The sequence below is a fragment of the Saccopteryx bilineata genome, chromosome 7 (assembly GCF_036850765.1).
Source record: "Saccopteryx bilineata isolate mSacBil1 chromosome 7, mSacBil1_pri_phased_curated, whole genome shotgun sequence".
Classification (NCBI taxonomy): domain Eukaryota; kingdom Metazoa; phylum Chordata; class Mammalia; order Chiroptera; family Emballonuridae; genus Saccopteryx; species Saccopteryx bilineata.
Window position 1 is genome coordinate 89,363,287 of NC_089496.1, and position 18,639 is coordinate 89,381,925.

The window sequence follows — 18,639 nt, forward strand, 5'->3', positions numbered from 1 at the left end:
GGCCCCACTTCTACTATGATCTAGCCAATAATAATAAAGTATTTTTCCTAATTTGGAAAGCAAAGATAAAGGAGGAGAATATAAGAGTTTAGGGAAGGCCAGGATAGAGAGGAGAAGCCCTTGAAGAGCTCTTTTATTTCCACCTAGTTCTATGAAGGGAGCACTGCATCATCAAGACAAGATGTCCTCAAAACATCCAAACCCAACACTTAACCTGGGATCAAGAGTTTCTCTTAAATATTTTCCATCTACTTACTAATTAGTACAGATAAAAGGGTCACTGGGATTTATTTTTGGTTTTTTTGTTTGTTTTTTTTGTATTTTTCTGAAGCTGGAAACGGGGAGAGACAGACAGACTCCCACATGCGCCCGACCGGGATCCACCCGGCACGCCCACCAGGGGCGACGCTCTGCCCACCAGGGGGCGATGCTCTGCCCCTCTGGGGCATCGCTCTGCCGCGACCAGAGCCACTCTAGTGCCTAGGGCAGAGGCCAAGGAGCCATCCCCAGCGCCCAGGCCATCTTTGCTCCAATGGAGCCTTGGCTGCGGGAGGGGAAGAGAGAGATAGAGAGGAAGGAGGGGGGGGTGGAGAAGCAAATGGGCACTTCTCCTGTGTGCCCTGGCCGGGAATTGAACCCGGGTCCCCCGCACGCCAGGCCGACGCTCTACCCCTGAGCCAACCAGCCAGGGCCTGGGATTTATTTTTGAAACACAGGTTGTATGACTCAGTTATTCTCCTAGTAGAATAAAAATCAAGGTACAGGCCCCTGGTGGGGAGGAGCACATACAAATGATTCCCCAGCTAGAGACAGGCTTACCAACCAGCCATACTGGAGTAAGAAAAAAAGATAATCACAGCTGAGGGTGGGCAAGAGGCCCGAAGGGCAATTTTTACAAGATGCACTAGAGATAAACAAACCCTATAGGGACTAAACAGGGAGCAATTTCATTGTTCTTGGAAAACAAGCTGTCTCTTTCCCATAATCTTTATTCATAAAGATATGAGAAGCACAGCCTGACTGTGGTGGCGCAGTGGATAAAGCATTGATCTGGAAACACTGGGGTTGCTGGTTCGAAGTCCCAAAGTCACTGGCTCTGAGCTCAGACTATCAGTGTGGGTCACTGGCTTGAGCAGGGGGATCGTCCCCAAAATCCCAAAGCTCACCAGTTTGCACCCAAAGACTGCTGGCGTGAAAAGCCCAAGGCTGCTGGCTTGAACAAGGGGATACTGGTTTGGGCCTGCTCAAAGCACATATGAGAAGAAATCAATGCATATATAACTAAAGTGAAAGCAAGTACAAGTTGATGCTTCTCACTCTCTCCTCCCTCTCTCAGAAGCAATTAATGCACAACTAAAGTGAAAGGAACTATGAGTTGATGCTTCTTACCCTTTCTTTCCCATTCTTTCTCTCTCTCTTAAAAAAAATGTGAAATACAACCCTGGCCGGTTGGCTCAGCGGTAGAGCGTCGGCCTGGCGTGCAGGAGTCCCGGGTTTGATTCCCGGCCAGGGCACACAGGAGAAGCGCCCATCTGCTTCTCCACTCCTCCCTCTCTCCTTCCTCTCTCTCTCTCTTCCCCTCCCGCAGCCGAGGCTCCATTGGAGCAAAGATAGCCCAGGCGCTGGGGATGGCTCTGTGGCCTCTGCCTCAGGCGCTAGAATGGCTCTGGATGCAACAGAGTGACGCCCCAGAGGGGCAGAACATCGCCCCCTGGTGGGCATGCCGGGTGGATCCCGGTCAGGCGCATGCGGGAGTCTGTCTGACTGCCTCCCCGTTTCCAGCTTCGGAAAAATGAAAAAAAAAAAGCGAAATACAAAAAGAGGTTAAATATCCTTACCAACACCATATACAAAGTATTAACTCAAAATAGATGAAAGACCTAAATGTAAGAGCTAAAACTATAAAACTTTTAGATGAAAACATAGGAAAAAAGCTTTCCTGACAGTGCATTTGGCAATGATTTCTTAGATATGACACCAAAAACCAGGCAACAAAATAAATAGAGCCTGACCAGGCATTGGAGCAGTGGATAGAAATTGATCTGTGTCCTGGGACACTGAGGACCCAGATTTGAAACCCCTAGGTTGCTGGCTTGAGTGCAGGCTCACCAGCTTGAGAGTGGGATCATAAACATGATCCCATGGTGGCCGGCTTGAACCCACAGGTCACTGGCATGAAGCCCAAGGTTGCTTATGTAAGGGGTCACTGGCTTGGCTGGAGCACCTCACATCCCCATCAAGGCAAGTATGAGAAGCAATCAATGAATAACGTGACGTAACTCCAAATTGATGCTCCTCATTTCTCTCCCTTCCTGTCTGTCTCTCCCTCACTATAAAAAGAAGAATAAATAGACAATAGAATAAATAGACTTCATAAAAATTAAAAAGTTTTGTGTATCAAGGGACATTGCCAACATATTAAAAAGACAACCCACAGGCCTGACCTGTGGTGGTGCAGTGGATAAAGTGTCGACCTGGAAATGCTGAGGTCGCCGGTTAGAAACTCTGGGCTTGCCTGGTCAAGGCACATATGGGAGTTGATGCTTCCAGCTCCTCTCCCTTCTCTCTTTCTGTCTCTCTCTCCTCTCTCTCCCTCTCTGTCTCTCTCTCCTCTCTAAAAATGAATAAATTAAAAAAAAAAAAAAACAACCCACAAAACAGGAGAAAATATTTGCAAAGCACATATCAGAAGAGGAATTAATATCTAGAATATATAAAGGATTCCTGGCAACTTCCCTGGCTTCCATCTTACCTTGGGGCCAGGGAACCTTGCCGGGCGGGATGCGCGCTCTGTACTGAATAAAGCCTTTTTGTTATTCCACACTTGGTGGCTCCGAGCCCTCTTCCTTCCTTCTTGGCGGGGAAAAATACCTTACATTTTGGTGCCGAAAACCTGGGAGGAGTAGAAGTCCACAAGGACTGCTCCTCTTCCTCATCCCCTCCGAGAAAGAACCAGGAGAAAGAACCAGGATCTCTGACCTTCCACCCACTTTGGCGCGCAGTGCGGTAAGTCCCCTGCCTCCAGCCTTCCTCTCAGTTCTTTCCTCCAAGACTCCCTGTACGAAACCATAGCTACGTCAGGGAAGTCTTTTCCGTCCATCGAGTGTGTGTGCTGTGGAGACCTCCCCAAGCACATCCACTTTACCTTTTCCATCCGTGGCCAGACCTTGAGTTTTTAGGATGCTAATACTCAAATCTGACCACTCCGAGGACTGAGGGCAGCTGTGGGGGCACAGGAATCTCCCTCCTTAAAGAAGAAGAAACTGTTCTTCTCCACTGTGGCCAGGCCACAGAACCCACTCAATTAGCCTCCTGAAGGGACTTGTGGTGTTAACACCCTCACCAATTTAACTATCGCCAAAAAAGCTGGGAACTGATTGGAGATCTCTTACATACACGGCTTCTAGTTATTCGCACACCCATCCTTAATCTCTGTGCTGCCTGTTCCACCGCGCAGGTCTTTTTCTGGCCAGAGAAACCTCACCTAAAACCTCCACTGCTAATCTTTCCTTCTCCGCGGACTCCCAACCCTCTCTCCCTCCTGTCTGACCCCCAGGGGCGCCCCTCTCTCAGGACTTTTCTCTGGTCCCTCTGCAGACCTCTTTTGTGCTCGAGTCTCTTCCCTCTGAGAGCCCCCTCCCCTCCCTTCTCAAAAACCTGTTTCTTATTCACCACTACCATCTCTTTCTCCTCCCCTGCTGGTCAGGGGCCATGAATAAGAAAAAAAAAGAAAAAAAGAAAAAAACGAATTCCTAAAACTCAGTAACAAAATAACCCCAACAACCCAATTAGAAAAAAAACAGACAAAAGGCTTAAATAGACATTTCTCCAAAGATAGACAAATGGCCAGTAAGCCCATGAAAAGATGCTCAACTTCAATAATGATTAGGGAAATGCAAATCAAAACCACAATGAGATATCACCTCACATCCAGTAAGATGGCTATGTTGAAAAACAAAACAGCCTGTTCAGGCAGTGGCACAGTGGATAGTGTCGACCTGGGACCCTGAGGATCCAGATTTGAAACCCCAAGGTTGCTGGCTTGTGCATGGGCTCATCAGGCTTGAGCGCGGGGTCACTGGCTTGAGTGTGGGATCATAGACATGACCCCCATGGTCCCTTGCTTGAGCCCAAGGTCGCTGGCTTGAGCTGAAGGTCACTGGCTTGGGCAAGGGGTCACTTGCTCTGCTGTAGCCCCCCAGTCAAGGCACAAATGAGAAAGCAGTCAATGAACTAAGGTGCCGCAATGAAGAAATGATGCCTCTCATCTCTCTCCCTTCCTGTCTGTCTATCCCTCTCTCCCTCTCTCTCTCTCTTCCTGTCTGTCTGTCTGTCTCTCTCTCACACAGACACATACACACACACACCTAGAAAACAAGTATTAGCAAGAATGCAGAGATGTAAACTGGTACAATCACTCTGAAAAACAGTATGGTAGTTCTCAAAAACAAACACAGAATTACCATTTGATTCAGCAATTTACTTCTAGATATATATATATACACAAAAGAACTGAAAGCAGGGACTGAAACAACTATTTGTACATTGATGTTCACAGCAACATTCTACACAATAGCCAAAACGTGGAAGCAACCTAAATGTCCACTGATGGATGAATGAATTAACAGAAAGTGCTATACACACACACACAATGCAATATTACTCAGTATTGAAGAGGAATGACAATCTGGTACATGCTTCAACATGGTTAACCTTAAAGACATGCCAAGTGAAATAAATCAGACACAAAAGGACAAATATTGCATGATTTCACTTATGTGAGCCACCTAGAATAGTCAAATATGGAGACAGAAAGTAGAACAGTGGTTATCAGGGATTGGGGGGAGGATAAACAGAAAATTACTGTTTTATAGATACAGGATTTTAGTTTGGGAAGATGAAAAAGTTCTGGAGATGGATAGTTGTAATGGTTACACAAAATGTGAACATACTTAATGCTACTGAACCGTACACTAAAATGGTTGAAATAAAAATTTAGCCTGACCAGGCAGTGGTGCAGTGGATAGAGCGTCGGACTGGGATGCAGAAGGACCCAGGTTCGAGACCCTGTGGTCGCCAGCTTGAGCATGGGCTCATCTGGCTTGAGCAAAGCTCACCAGCTTGGACCCAAGGTCCCTGGCTCGAGCAAGGGGTTACTCGGTCGGCTGAAGGCCCGCGGTCATGGCACATATGAGAAAGCAATCAATGAACAACTAAGGAGTCCCAACGAAAAATGGATGATTGATGCTTCTCATCTCTCTCCGTTCCTGTCTGTCTGTCCCTATCTATCCCTCTCTCTGACTCTCTCTGTTCCTGTAAGAAAATAATAATAAATAAATAAATAATAAAATAAAAATTCACGTATATTTTAACACATACAAAATAAGGAGTCAAAATAAACAAGCTTCACAGTCAACCTCAGACAAATATGACAGCTGTGTATACAATATAAAAATGCATGCAGTTTATTACATTAGAAAATACACAACCATTCAGTCACGCTGAGGGTATTAACTGATTAAAAAGCTTTGCCCTAAAAAAAAAGAAAAGAAAAAAGAAAAAGCTTTGCCCTCCATGAAGCCAATGAGAAGTAACAGAAAAATATCATTTATCTTCTAGACAACTGGAAAAAAAAACAACACCCACGTGAGAGAATGGACTTTGTTTTATAAGCAATAATGGATTTATAAGCATCACCTTGAAATGCCTCAAATAAAGGCTGGAATGTGTCTGGGTATCGTCAGAACCCGAAAACTCACAAATCTCTTGCCAGAAGAAAATGGCAGGTTGGGCAGGCAGACAGATCTAGCAAAAAGCCCTCTCTTGTCTGCTGTCTTACTAGATGCTATAAATTCCAGTTAAAGTTAACATCTATTCATGGTCTTTAGGTTTTATTTTAGGAGTCCTTTAGAATCTACTTGGGGATTAATTTAAGTTCCTCATTTTTTTCTTTCTACTTAGTCTTTTGCTAACAACTGCAGGGCCCTACTGTTTCTCAAAGCCAGCTCTCAGGGAAGCTGAGAATACACTTAACATTAAGTGATATTAGCATTAATGTTCATAAGTGAAGGGAGAGAAGTGCTCCAACACATGTTGGAGATTAACAAGGCAGTCAAATACTTCTAATCTGATAGTGCTGAGAATAAAATCAAGTGTACCCTAAGCTGTCATGTAGCGCCCTTCAAAGTCAGTTAGAGAAGTGAAGCAACAACTATTTTGAGAGCAGCTTTGCAAAGGGTCCCAGAATAGTATCACCCTTCCCCCACACACCAACTGAAAAGGGTTGTTCAGAGAGGTAATGAGTGCACAAAAATTCAGTGTGAACAAGGACTACACTTAGACTATTCATCACTGATCCCTACTACTCAGCACCTTGAATACAGCAGGTTTGTATTTATCGACTAAATAAATCTTTGAGAGCTGTTATCCCTTCCCCATTCCCAAACAACTATCTACTCTTCCTCTCCATAGAAACTGCCTCATTTCTGGTTTGTGGACTCTTTTTGAGAGGCCGTTTCATCACTTCATTTAACTTTGAAAGAAGTTGGAGGAGGATGAGGACATGTGCTTGCTAATCATCCTTTTCCAGATTGCCTCATGCGCTAGAATGGATTTTTATTATTGGTCTGTGGCTGCTACTGCTGTAGAAAGATTTCAGCCTGACCTTCCCAAGCTGCTGGGGGATGAACACTGCACGTGGCTGACAGGAAAAATGTGTCGTTCTTTTTTTTTTTTTTAGACTAACCAGAGCTCACTATGGTAGAAAAAACACCCTTTCTCTTACTGAACAAAACTCAAGATGCTGAATTCTTTTGTATAAAAATGGTATAGTAAAATAGATCTGAACTGGTCCATCAGGAAAAAGGTGGCGTCTTGGAGCACCTCACAGGGAGTAGTGGTATCAAAGAAAAGGGCTCAGGATTGCTCCATAGGCAGAACAGGGGGGAAACAAAGCCATTTATAAAGGCAGTTTAAATAAGAAGATGGATTCTCACAAATGGCCTCATAAAAAAGAACAAATATGTCAAAGGGAACAACTAAGATACTAATGAAAGTATTACCCATCTGGCTGGGGAAAGAGCCACTGGTGGGAATACTGACTGAGAAACTTGCCTGTTAGGAAAAGGGCTTGTTTGCAACCATGCTGGAGAGCTGAATAGCTTTTAGAAACACTGGACCACATGGTCACACCAGAGCTGGCTGGCCCTGTTAGGAAGAGGCTGAAAGAAGGTTACACTGATGCACTGGCAAAAAAAAAAAAAAAAAAAGGCAAAACAGAGCATATGTGGGTTTTTTAAGATTGGCTTAGAGCCTATATACCTGGACTCTTACCTCATGCATACCCTGACCCTCCAATTTAAGAATAAAATGGGAACGAAGGGAGATTGTGTGAATAGTATTATCATTTTGTGCTTTTAAAAATAGGGCTCAAGAGTCTCATTCTGAAACATCATGTTCAAGCTCATGCTATGTGCTCAAGTCCCATTTCTACGTTTATATAATGCGGAGCCGAGTGTGGGCACTTTGGGAGATGGGGAAATCAGGCCAGACTCAAGGAAAACTAACACTCAATGCTATCTGTATCTCCAATTCTGTCCACACCATAGAAATACCTACTCAGAAATAATGGCTCAAGGCAAACAGAACTCAATTAGTAAATAAGAGAATCTGTCGCAATGAAGACTCATGCTTCAATGAGCCAAACAGCATTAAATTAAGCTGAACTCGGTTTTTCTAACTGCCAGTTTCATCCATTTCTAAGTTTTCATTTTTTATTTTCAAAAATTAAAATGACTCTCTGCCTAAAATTAAAAAAAGAAATGCCTTATCACCCACTCTAAAATAAGAACTCTCCAAATTTTCACCTACATATCTTCTATATAATTAAACAAACCTCTCAAATGGCACAAAAGTGGAAGCCATTACTATTTAAAGTACTATCAACAAATCTCTTACTAATTCCTCTTAGCAGCCTGGCTCTTGCCATTCCCACTAGAAACTCAGTCACAGAATCTCTCTGACATTAGAGAGAAGGCAGCTATTTGATCCTAGCCACCAAGCAGGGTCACTCTGGGGAGAGTAGTGGCTTACCTGCTCCTCTGACAATTGGGATATGTGATTCACAGCAGCATAGGATTCAATTTTGGGGTTAAAGTGGTTGATGATGGCTCTGAAATACAGAATTAACATTAATATAGTACCAGATGGAAAAAAAGGATAAATGAATTAAAAACAAGTATTTCGTACACTCTGGTTTAGAGTACAAGAACATGGGTGTGATTGTCAGAGGGTAACCGTCCTTACTGAACATGCGGTCGCATGGGGGTGGAACTGATAACTCTGAAGTGGGAAGGGCTAATAATTTATTAGAGACAAGAGAATTAAGCATCTCTACTTTGCAAATGAACTACAGAAAACCTCACAACCCAATAAGAAACAAAACCAAGCATCCTTCAGACAAGAAACAGGACCCAGTGTTCCAGTTCATACGAAAAGTAGTTTGCTCTGCTCTGACTTGGGAGAAGAGGGTACTCAGTAAAGGTGAAGCTACATGTATGCTTAAATACAGTCTCTGAAGCAGAGCTTTATCAGAGCCTAGAACCAATCTTCATACCTGTTAATATTTCAAATCAAAATTTTATTTCTAGCCATTGAAACCAAAATCTGACTGTCATTTTCAAATACTCCCTCTCCTTCACTCCTTTACATTTCAGGTCAACAAAGCCTTATCAATTCTACCTCTCAAAAATCTCTGAAATCTGAAATAAATAAATTATCTGAAAATAACACCTTGGTATAGGTCCTTGTCATTTCTTGTTTGGTGTAGAAGAAAAAACACAAGCTTTAGATCAGAGTTTGGTATAAGTTCATATTGACATAAAAATGATTAAATGGACAGAGAGACAAATCTTTCTTTCTTTTTTTTTTTCTGAAGCTGGAAACGGGGAGAGACAGTCAGACTCCCGCATGTGCCCGACAGGGGTCTACTCGGCACGCCCACCAGGGGCGACGCTCTGCCCACCAGGGGGCGATGCTCTGCCCCTCCGGGGCGTCGCTCTGCCTCGACCAGAGCCACTCTAGCACCTGGGGCAGAGGCCAAGGAACCATCCCCAGCGCCCGGGCCATCTTTGCTCCAATGGAGCCTTGGCTGCGGGAGGGGAAGAGAGAGACAGAGAGGAAGGAAGGGGAGGGTGGAGAAGCAAATGGGCACTTCTCCTATGTGCCCTGGCCGGGAATCGAACCTGGGTCCCCCACACGCCAGGCCGACGCTATACCGCTGAGCCAACCGGCCAGGGCTGAGACAAATCTTTCTAACAGAACAATTTCAAATAATATATGTAGATACTCTCCTCTTTAAAAGGTGGAGTTTAGTTCCCATTCCTACTGAGTGACTTATTTCCAAAGAATAGAGTGACAAAAGGGAAAAATAGTAACTTTACAGTAATAAGTCCTGGAGAATACCACCTGAACCAAGTGTAAAGGTGAACATCAAAAGTGGTGTCATGTAGCTGTCAACTAACCTCTGGTATGATCTGATGAGAAGGACACTTCACTTTTTTGTGTGTACTTCCCAAACCCCATAACCTGAGTCTAGTCATGAGATAAATATCAGACAAACACAGACTGGGGGAGACTCTCAAGGTCACGAAACAGAGAAATTGTCACAGACCAGAGGACATTTGGGAGACGTTACAAATAAATGCAATGTAATACCCTGAATTGTACTCCAGAGCAGAAAGAGGATATTAATGGATAAACTGGTGAAATCCAAATAAAATATGGAGTTTAGTAATGTTTCAATGCCAGTTTCTTAGTGTTGATAAATGTACCACGGTAATATGGGAGAAACTAGGTTGAGGGGTATATCTTGCATTTTTTCTGTAATTCTAAAATTATTCCAAAATAAAAGTTCATTAAACTGTGTGTGTATATGATAGCATAGAAACAAGTTTGACCATTACGCCACCATTAAGTTCCCCCTGACTACCAAGTCAGCCATGGAAAAGATAGAAGACAACAGTACTCTTGTGTTCATTGTGGATGTCAAGGCCAACAAAGCTCCAGATCAAACAGGCTGTGAGGAAGCTCTTTGACACTGACACGGTCAAGGTCAATACCCTGATCAGGCCTAATGGAGAGAAGAAGACATCTATTGGTATCATCTAAATTGAGTCCAGCTGGCTAATTATAAATATAACAATTTTACACTATAACAAAAAGGAATTACAGAACTATTTAGACTAATACAGGTAATATAGTATAAACAAGAAACTTCACAAAAAACATGGTGGTGCAGTGGATAGTGTCGACCTGGGACCCTGAGGACCCACATTCAAAATTCAAGGTCTCTGGCTTGAGTGCAGGGTCACCAGTCTCAGAGTGAAATCATAGACATGATCCCATGGTTGCTGACTTGAAGCCCAAGGTGCCTGGCTTGAGCAAGGGGTCACTGGCTCAGCTGAAGCCTCCTGGTCAAGGGACATATGAGAAAAAGCAATCAATGAATAACTAAAGTGTCGCAACTACGAGTTGATGCTTCTCATCTCTCTCCCTTCCTGTCTGTCCCTCTCTCCCTCTTCCTCTTTCTCTTTTTTTTGGTGACAGAGACAGAAAGAGAGAGACAGAGAGAGAGACAGATAGGGACAGACAGGAAGTGAGAGAGATGAGAAGCATCAATTCTTTGTTGTGGCATCTTAGTTGTTCATTGATTGCTTTCTCATATGTGCCTTGACTGGGGGGCTCCGGCTGAGCCAGTGACCTGGGGTTCAAGACAGTGACTTTTGGGCTCAAGCCAGCTTCCATGGGGCCATGTCTGTGATCCCACATTCAAGCCAGCGACCCCATGCTCAATCTGGTGAGCTCGTACTCAAGCTGGCAACCTCAGGGTTTGAACCTGGGTCCTCTGCATCCCAGTCCGACGCTCTATCCAATGTGCCACTACCTGGTCAGGTGCGCGCTCGCGCTCTCTCTCTCTTACTAAAATAAACAAAAACAAAAAAATTCCAAAATAAAACAAAACAAAAAACCTTTTGGTTTGGAAAGCTTTTTTTTTTTAAAGCTATTTTGACCACTTGTTACCACTTAATATTCTGAATAGTTTTCGGGAAGCTATATGTCTCACTGGAGAAAAACAAAAGTGGGAATAATAATAATACCTATCTTAGCACTTAGCACTAGGAATAGTACATTGTAGCCATACAATAAATGTTTGTTGAAAGAGTGGCTAAATCTTAGAGGATCCTCGCAACATTTATATAATAAAGCAATGTCAAACATCTAGTACAATGCCTGGCACACAGCTGGTGCTCAATAAATATTCAATGAATGAATAAATTAAATATGACAGAAACGGGTCAGGAGCCGTATGCTTTATGCTGCAGAGCATATATGCTGATAGTATTTGGCGGAGGGTATGACAGATTTGCCACTCTGGGAATTCATATTTGGAATGAAGATAAAAATCATCCTCCAACCGATCCCGTGACAGTCTCATCCCAGAGCTTCAGGTCTCAGTAGGTGATTATGTTTTTCCAGCAGTCAAGCTGAGAGAATGTTTGGAAACCTGAGAGATGTGGGGCAGTCTAAATCCCTAACTCCATACCCACAAAAGGCATAGTGTATACGTTTCTGCTTTACTTTTCCTGCTGTTTCTTTGGGATTGTTACCTGAAAAATCTGAGAACTAATCTGATCTACAGGAGGTACCAGGTGTAGAGCATTAGGACCAGGCTCTTTAGCAAGGAATTTGAGAGAGGGCTTGGGAGCTTCATACTGTTGAAACAGAATTATGTTCTCAGATAGCAAAGAGATGACAAAACACTGAAACCAGGCTAAGTCAGCCCACACTGATATATGTCTTCGCAATGACTGAAATACTCAGCTTCTTCCCCAAGAAGTTTGGAGTCTACCAGGCCCATCTAGGTTGTGATTCCACACTGCCTGGCCCACCTCGCTGTGGACCTAGACTGGGACTTAAGCTTTACTAGCTCTCAGTGGAAGATGAGGTACCACATTTATGGATGAGAAAGGAGTCTATATCTCTCTCTTTTTTCTTGGCTTTCCTTCCCACTGATATCACCTCCAAAAGGATCTACTGCCATCTCTTCTGAACACTGAATACACAGGTGGGGATGGGGGTCTCCTGAAAGATTCTAACTGTAACTCTGATTTTTACTGATCAGAACCTGGGCACATTGCAACTGTCCAGTGCTGAAGTCTAAAATTTGAGTGTTCTAGCAAGGAAGAAATGGCAATTTTTTTCTACCAGAAGACTGAGCAGAATGTGAGTTTAATTCCTTCTTACCTATTCTATTCAAACCCTACCCTACAAAAAGTGCAGGTTCAGAAAACATGAATACCAACCAGTTTCTTGTCCCTGACTATCCTGGTACAAAATAAAGTTCAGAAAAGGTAGCTGAAGAGACTAGGAAAAGAAATCTTGCATGTGCAGGAAACTAAGGTAAGCTATATTAGGGTATCCTATTAAGTTTATATTGAATTGTTATGAACTGAATATTTGTCCCTCCCCCAAATTCATATGTTAAAGACCTAATCTCCAATGTGATTGTATTTGGAGGAGACAGGGCCTTTATTAAAGAAGTTAAGATTAAATGAGTTCATAGTGTTGGGCACTGATCCAATAGGATTAATGTCCTTATAAAGAGAGACAACAGAGAGCTTGCTTGGTCTCTCTCTACCATGTAAAAACACAGCCAAAAGGTGGCCATTAGTCAAAAGAGTCCTCACCAGAAACTGACCCTGCTGAGCCTTGATTTAGGACTTCTAGCCTCCAGAACTGTGAGAATATAATTTTTTTAACAAATTTATCTATGATATTTTGTTATGGCAGCCAAGAAGACTAACACATGGATGTTCTACTACCCACAGGGACCCTGGCATTTGGGCAAAGCAGACCACAAGCCAGAGTCAGTGTTTATTTATTAGTAAGGTAATAGAATGGATGAAGCTGGCTTCTCATTCTATAAGTGACTTCTTCTCTTTGTACCATTTACCTTGTGGATTATTGTTTTCTTCTCTTCTAGAAAAAGATAATTCTGAGATTCCTGTCCTACAAAGTACCAATCACAAACGCCACAAATGTAGCCATGGGTTACTAGCTTCTCAGGCAGAGTGAACTTTGCCCTTTAGACAGCGGTTCTCAACCTGTGTGTCGACCCACAGGTTGAGAACCACTGCTTTAGACTATACTAAGTGAGAAACACAGACTTTAGTAAAGCTGTAGGAGTATTTTTTCTTTTGAAGTTTAAAAAAATTTTTATTGATTTTTTTAAATTTCTCTTTTTTTTTAAGAGACAGAGAGAGAGAGTCAGAGAGAGGTATAGCTAGGAACAGACAGACAGGAACAGAGAGAGATGAGAAGCATCAATCATCAGTTTTTTGTTGCGACACCTTAGTTGTTCATTGATTGTTTTTTCTCTCTCTCTCTTTTTTTTTTTTTTTACAGAGAGAGAGAGAGATAGACAGGAATGGAGAGAGATGAGAAGCATCAATCATTAGTTTTTCATTGCGCATTGCAACACCTTAGTTGTTCATTGATTGCTTTCTCATATGTGCCTTGACCGTGGGCCTTCAGCAGACCGAGTAACCCCTTGCTGGAGCCAGGGACCTTGGGTCCAAGCTGGTGAGCTTTTTGCTCAAGCCAGATGAGCCTGCGCTCAAGCTGGCAACCTCGGGGTCTCGAACCTGGGTCCTCCGCATCCCAGTCTGACGCTCTATCCACTGCGCCACCGCCTGGTCAGGCAAAAAATTTTTATTGATTTTTAGAGAGAGAAACACCAATTCATTGGTTCCTCTTATCTATGCACTCATTGGTTGATTCCTGAATACTCCCAACTGGGGATCAAATCCACAAACTTGGATTATCAGGACAGTGCTCCAACCAACTGAGATACCCGGCCAGGCCACGATCCTGCAGGAGTTTCTGAGTGGCTTGTGCCATAGAGAAGACACACATACACACTGTACAGAGACAATGTCTGAAAGGATAGCAGTGTGGGCAGCACCATAAATGGAAAAGAAAAAGATCTGCATTTTCCCTTTTATTTGCATTTTAAGGTTGTTTTTCATCTAATCTCAGCCCTTCAGGTATTTAAACAAAATCTAGTTTATACCAGCCAAAAATTTTCATGTTAAAGAATATTTTGAAAAAGGAGACTTAAAAGAAGAGGAGGAGCCTGGCCTGTGGTGGTGCAGTGGATAGAGTGTCAACCTGGAACGCTGAGGTCATGGGTTTGAAACCCTGAGTTTGCCTGGTCAAGGCACATATGGAAGTTGATGCTTCCTGCTCCCCCCTTTCTCTCTCTCTAATCTTTGAAAAATGAATAAATAAAATCTTAAAAAAAAAAAAAAAAGAAGAAGAGGAGGAGTGGAAAGAGGAAATTTGAGTGGGCAATAAATCATTAAACATAGCCATTGTGAAAAGGTTATGGTTTTCCTTTGACAAAGATGGCAAAACAGTTACATAGGAAAAGATCAGTCTTTTCAAGAAATGGTGCTGGGCCCTGGCCAGATAGCTCAGTTGGTTAAAGCACTGTCCTGATGCACAGAAGTTGCTGGTTCAATCCCTGGACAGGGCACATACAGAAACAAATCAATGTTTCTGTCTCTCTCTTTCTCCCTTCCTTTCTCTAAAATCAATCAATAAAAAACAGAAATAAAGAAAAGAAATGGTGTTGGGACAACTGGGTATCTACAGGCAAAAGAATAAAGTTGGATCCCTACGTCACAAAATATACAAAAATTAGCTCAAAATGGGTCACAGATCTCATAAATTGCTGATAGGGTTGTAAAATTGTCATCTACTCTGGAAAATGATTCGGCAGTTCCTCAAATGTTAATACATAGAGTTATCATATGACCCAGAAATGGAATATAGCCAAAAGAATGAAAACACTATGTCTACCCAAAAACTTGTATACAAATGTTCACAGAAGCATTATTCATAAAAGCCAAAAAATAGAAACAACCCAAATGTTGATTAATGGATAACTGAAGAAGGGGTAAACTGCAGAAAGGATAAGCAAAATGTAGCATAGCTATAATAGAACATTATTCAGACATAAAAATGAAAGAAGTGCTGATAAATGCTACAATATGGATGAACATTGGCAATATTAAGTGAAAGAAGCCAGACACAAAGGCCACATATTGTATGATTCCATTTATAGGAAAGGTCCAGAATAGGTAATTTTTTTTTTTTTTTTTTTTTTTTTTTTTTTTTTTTTTTTGGTGGCAGAGATAGAGTCAGAGAGAGGGACAGATAGGGACAGGCTGTTGTGGACCGTAAATGGCAAAAAGCCTTTGTAGATTCGAGGTTTAGCAAAAGGCTAAGTTCTCCCCCCTACACCTCCATACTGGCTAGATGCTGAGAATTTGCACCTACTTCACTTGTTTGCTTAAGTTGCTGGAAGCAATTTACATGCCCTTCCTCTTACTCTTTGTTCAGATGTTGGTTGATTTCGCTTATGCATGGTAGGGGGATTCCTGTTTATGCCTTGGGAGAATTCCTGTTTTTGTTTCAGATGTATAACTTTGTATCAAGGACTTCCTTGATTTGCATATGGCTATATAATAAAGTAAACTGGGGCTATGGGGCACTCGGATATTGCCATCAGCATTGAAGAGTCTTCCCAATCCCATCCTTTTTTCTTAATAAGTCTGTTTTCTTAATTCCACACCGTTCTCACTCAAAACCCAGAATTAGGAGCCGCGCTGGTCCGCGGCTACAGACAGGAAGAGAGAGCGATGAAAAACATCAATTCTTCGTTGTGGCTCCTTAGTTGTTCATTGGTTGATTTCTCATATGTGCCTTGAACCGGGAAACTACAGCAGACGGAGTGACCCCTTGCTCGAGCCAGTGACCTTGGGCTCAAGCTGGTGAGCTTGGGGTCTCGAACCTGGGTCCTCCACATCCCAGTCCGATGCTCTATCCACTGTGCCACCACCTGGTCAGGCCAGAATAGGTAAATTATTATTCATTTAGATACTAGTAGTGATTGCTTGAGGCTAAGGGGAGGGTTAAAGAAGGAATGAGGTTTGACTTCTAATGAGTATTGAGTACCCTTTGGGTAAATAAAATTAGATTGTGGTGATGGTTGTATGACCTTGCGACAATGTAATAAAATAATGAGTTGTCCATGTTAAATAAGTGAACTATAACATATATTAATAAAGTTGTTTAAAAAAAATTAAGGCATCCTTGCCTCCAGAAGTTCTTGAGAAAACTACTTTCCCCAGCAACTGATTCCACTAGAATTCATAGATTCCAGGTTGTTTCACTTACCAAGATAACTTTCCTAGAGTTTACGTATGTCCCGGACTATTTTGTAAATTACAGCAGACATAGTTTAAGGAGCTTTTGGATAAGCCTCTATAGTGCAGAACCATAAGAAGTATCAGATTGGCACCAGAGGCCACATGTGCAGGAAGGACCAACCCTGCCTGGATAAGAAAAGTTCAACTCCTGGTCATATGCATGCTAAGTTTTGTGTTGTTGTTTTTTTTAGAGGGGCAGGGGACAGACGGGGACAGACAGGTAGGGAGAGAGATGAAAAGCATCAATTCTTCGTTGCAGCACTTTAGTTGTTTATTGATTGCTTTCTCATATGTACCTTGACTGGGTGGTTTCGGCAGAGCGAGTGATCCCTTGCTCAAGCCAGTGACCTTGGAATCAAACCAATGATCATGGGGTGATATCTGATACCACGCTCAAGCTGGCAACCTCGCGCTCAAGCCAGATGAGCCCATGCTCAAGCTGGTGACCTCAGTGATTCAAACCTGGGTCTTCGGCATCCCAGGCCAATGCCCCTACCCACTGCACCACCACCTGGTCAGGCTGCATGATATCTTTAGATGAAAAGGTCTGCATTTGCCTTGGCTGGATAGCTCAGTTGGCTGGAGTATCATCCTGATATGCAGAGGTTGCTGGTTCAATCCCCATCAGGGCACATGCAGAAACAGACCTATATTTCTGTTTCTCTCTGTATCTCTTTAAAACCAATAAATAAATTAAAAAAAAATTTAAAGGTCTGTATTTGGCAAATGACGTCAACTTTTGGTTGTGCAACAAAAAACTCCTTGGAATAAAATGTTGGGGGTAGACTGGTGGGAGAGAAGGAAAGTTCTCTTGTTTTTAACACTCTTGACCACTTTTTTCTTAAAAAAGAAATGGCTGGAGCTGCCCACATTACTCAGAGAGAGCCATCTATCCAGGACTATTAAGAGGGTTGCAGGGGTCCCCAAACTTTTTACACAGGGGGTCAGTTCACTGTCCCTCAGACTGTTGGAGGGCTGCCACATACAGTGCTCCTCTCACTGACCACCAAATGAAAGAGGTGCCCTTCTCGAAGTGTGTGTGTGGGGGTGGTGGATAAATGGCCTCAGGGGGCTGTAGTTTGGGGATGCCTGGAAGAAATAAGGCCCAAGAAAAAAGAAGGGAGTCTGGAGGTAGAACTTGGTGGAGAAGGGAATATAATTTCTAACCAATTTTCCAACTTTACTCAAAACAGAAGTAAATGCTCCATGAGAGCAAGGACCACATTTATTTTGCTCACCAACGTAGTCTGAGGCACTTAGAAAATGCCTGGCATACAGAGAGATTTTATTTTTATTTATTTATTTATTTATTTATTTATTTATTTTCAGAGAGATTTTATTTTTGAAACTGAATGAATGAATAAATGAGAGTCTAAGAAGGTTTCTGTCTAGGCCCTCCACAAGCAAGGAAGTCCAGGATCACCAGCTAGTCTCCAAAAGTATGAAAATAATAGTAAAAATATTTTATCTCCATCCGGGAAGAAAAGATGGCTCAGACATGAACAGCTGTCCTCCAAAGAAGGAACAAAAGTTGTCACTCAAGACAGTAAAGCTCTCTCATCTTCTTAAGTCATACCAGGAAGCCAGAGAAAAGCTTTCTGGCATTTCCTATTAAAGTAATCTAATATTTTCTAAAAGTAAGCCTAAGCTTTCGCTTGTCTATTTGGGGGTGGAAGAGTGGGAGAGCAGTGGGGGAGTGTGTTCCACTCTGGTACTTGGTCTCCTAGTGCTACTAAATTAGGCAGTCGCAAAGGGGAATGGGAAAAGAGAAAGACAATGGCATAGTCAAGGGAAACTGTGCAAGTCAGCCACAGTGAGGGACGGCTCTGCACCCAGAGCACCTTTTAGGGCAAGCATCTGGGCCACTCTCCAAGAAACCGTCAACTTCTAACTCCTGAAGACAGGGGTCACTTACACAAACTGAAGAAAAATAAAATGGACAGATGGAACAGCAAGGCTGAGCTAGGGATTTCTTAGTCCATTTTTAACTTATTCTGACTCATGACTCTGCAAAGCAGCTTTCTTTACCCTAGTGCTGGGTGGATAGCTAAGGGACACAGTTAATGCCCAACTTACCCAAGAAATGCATGGAAATGTTACCTTAACAATGTAGGCAATGCAGCTTAAGAGAAAATGTAGATTCTTCCTCATATGCAATGTGAACCTAAAGTAAATCCCCCCAAAATGCAATTTCTCACACTACCAGCTCTCTCCACAGAGAGGGGGAACATCAAAGGGTCTTTTATGAAACAATAAATAAATAATAGTTTTATCCAGGAGCCCAGAACATGTGATTGTCTCCTGA

The 18,639-nt window shown here is 42.7% G+C and overlaps 1 protein-coding gene across 10 annotated transcripts in view; it reads right to left on the minus strand.

Moving 5' to 3' along the window:
- The window catches only part of ARMH3 (armadillo like helical domain containing 3), a 233,646-nt gene that overhangs the window by 27,383 nt on the left and 187,624 nt on the right, over positions 1-18,639 (minus strand). For all 10 annotated transcript variants that reach the window (XM_066240272.1, XM_066240273.1, XM_066240279.1 and 7 more), the window contains one exon: positions 8,092-8,170. In XM_066240272.1, the coding sequence (XP_066096369.1) occupies positions 8,092-8,170 (79 nt within the window). The remainder of the gene's footprint in view (positions 1-8,091; positions 8,171-18,639) is intronic.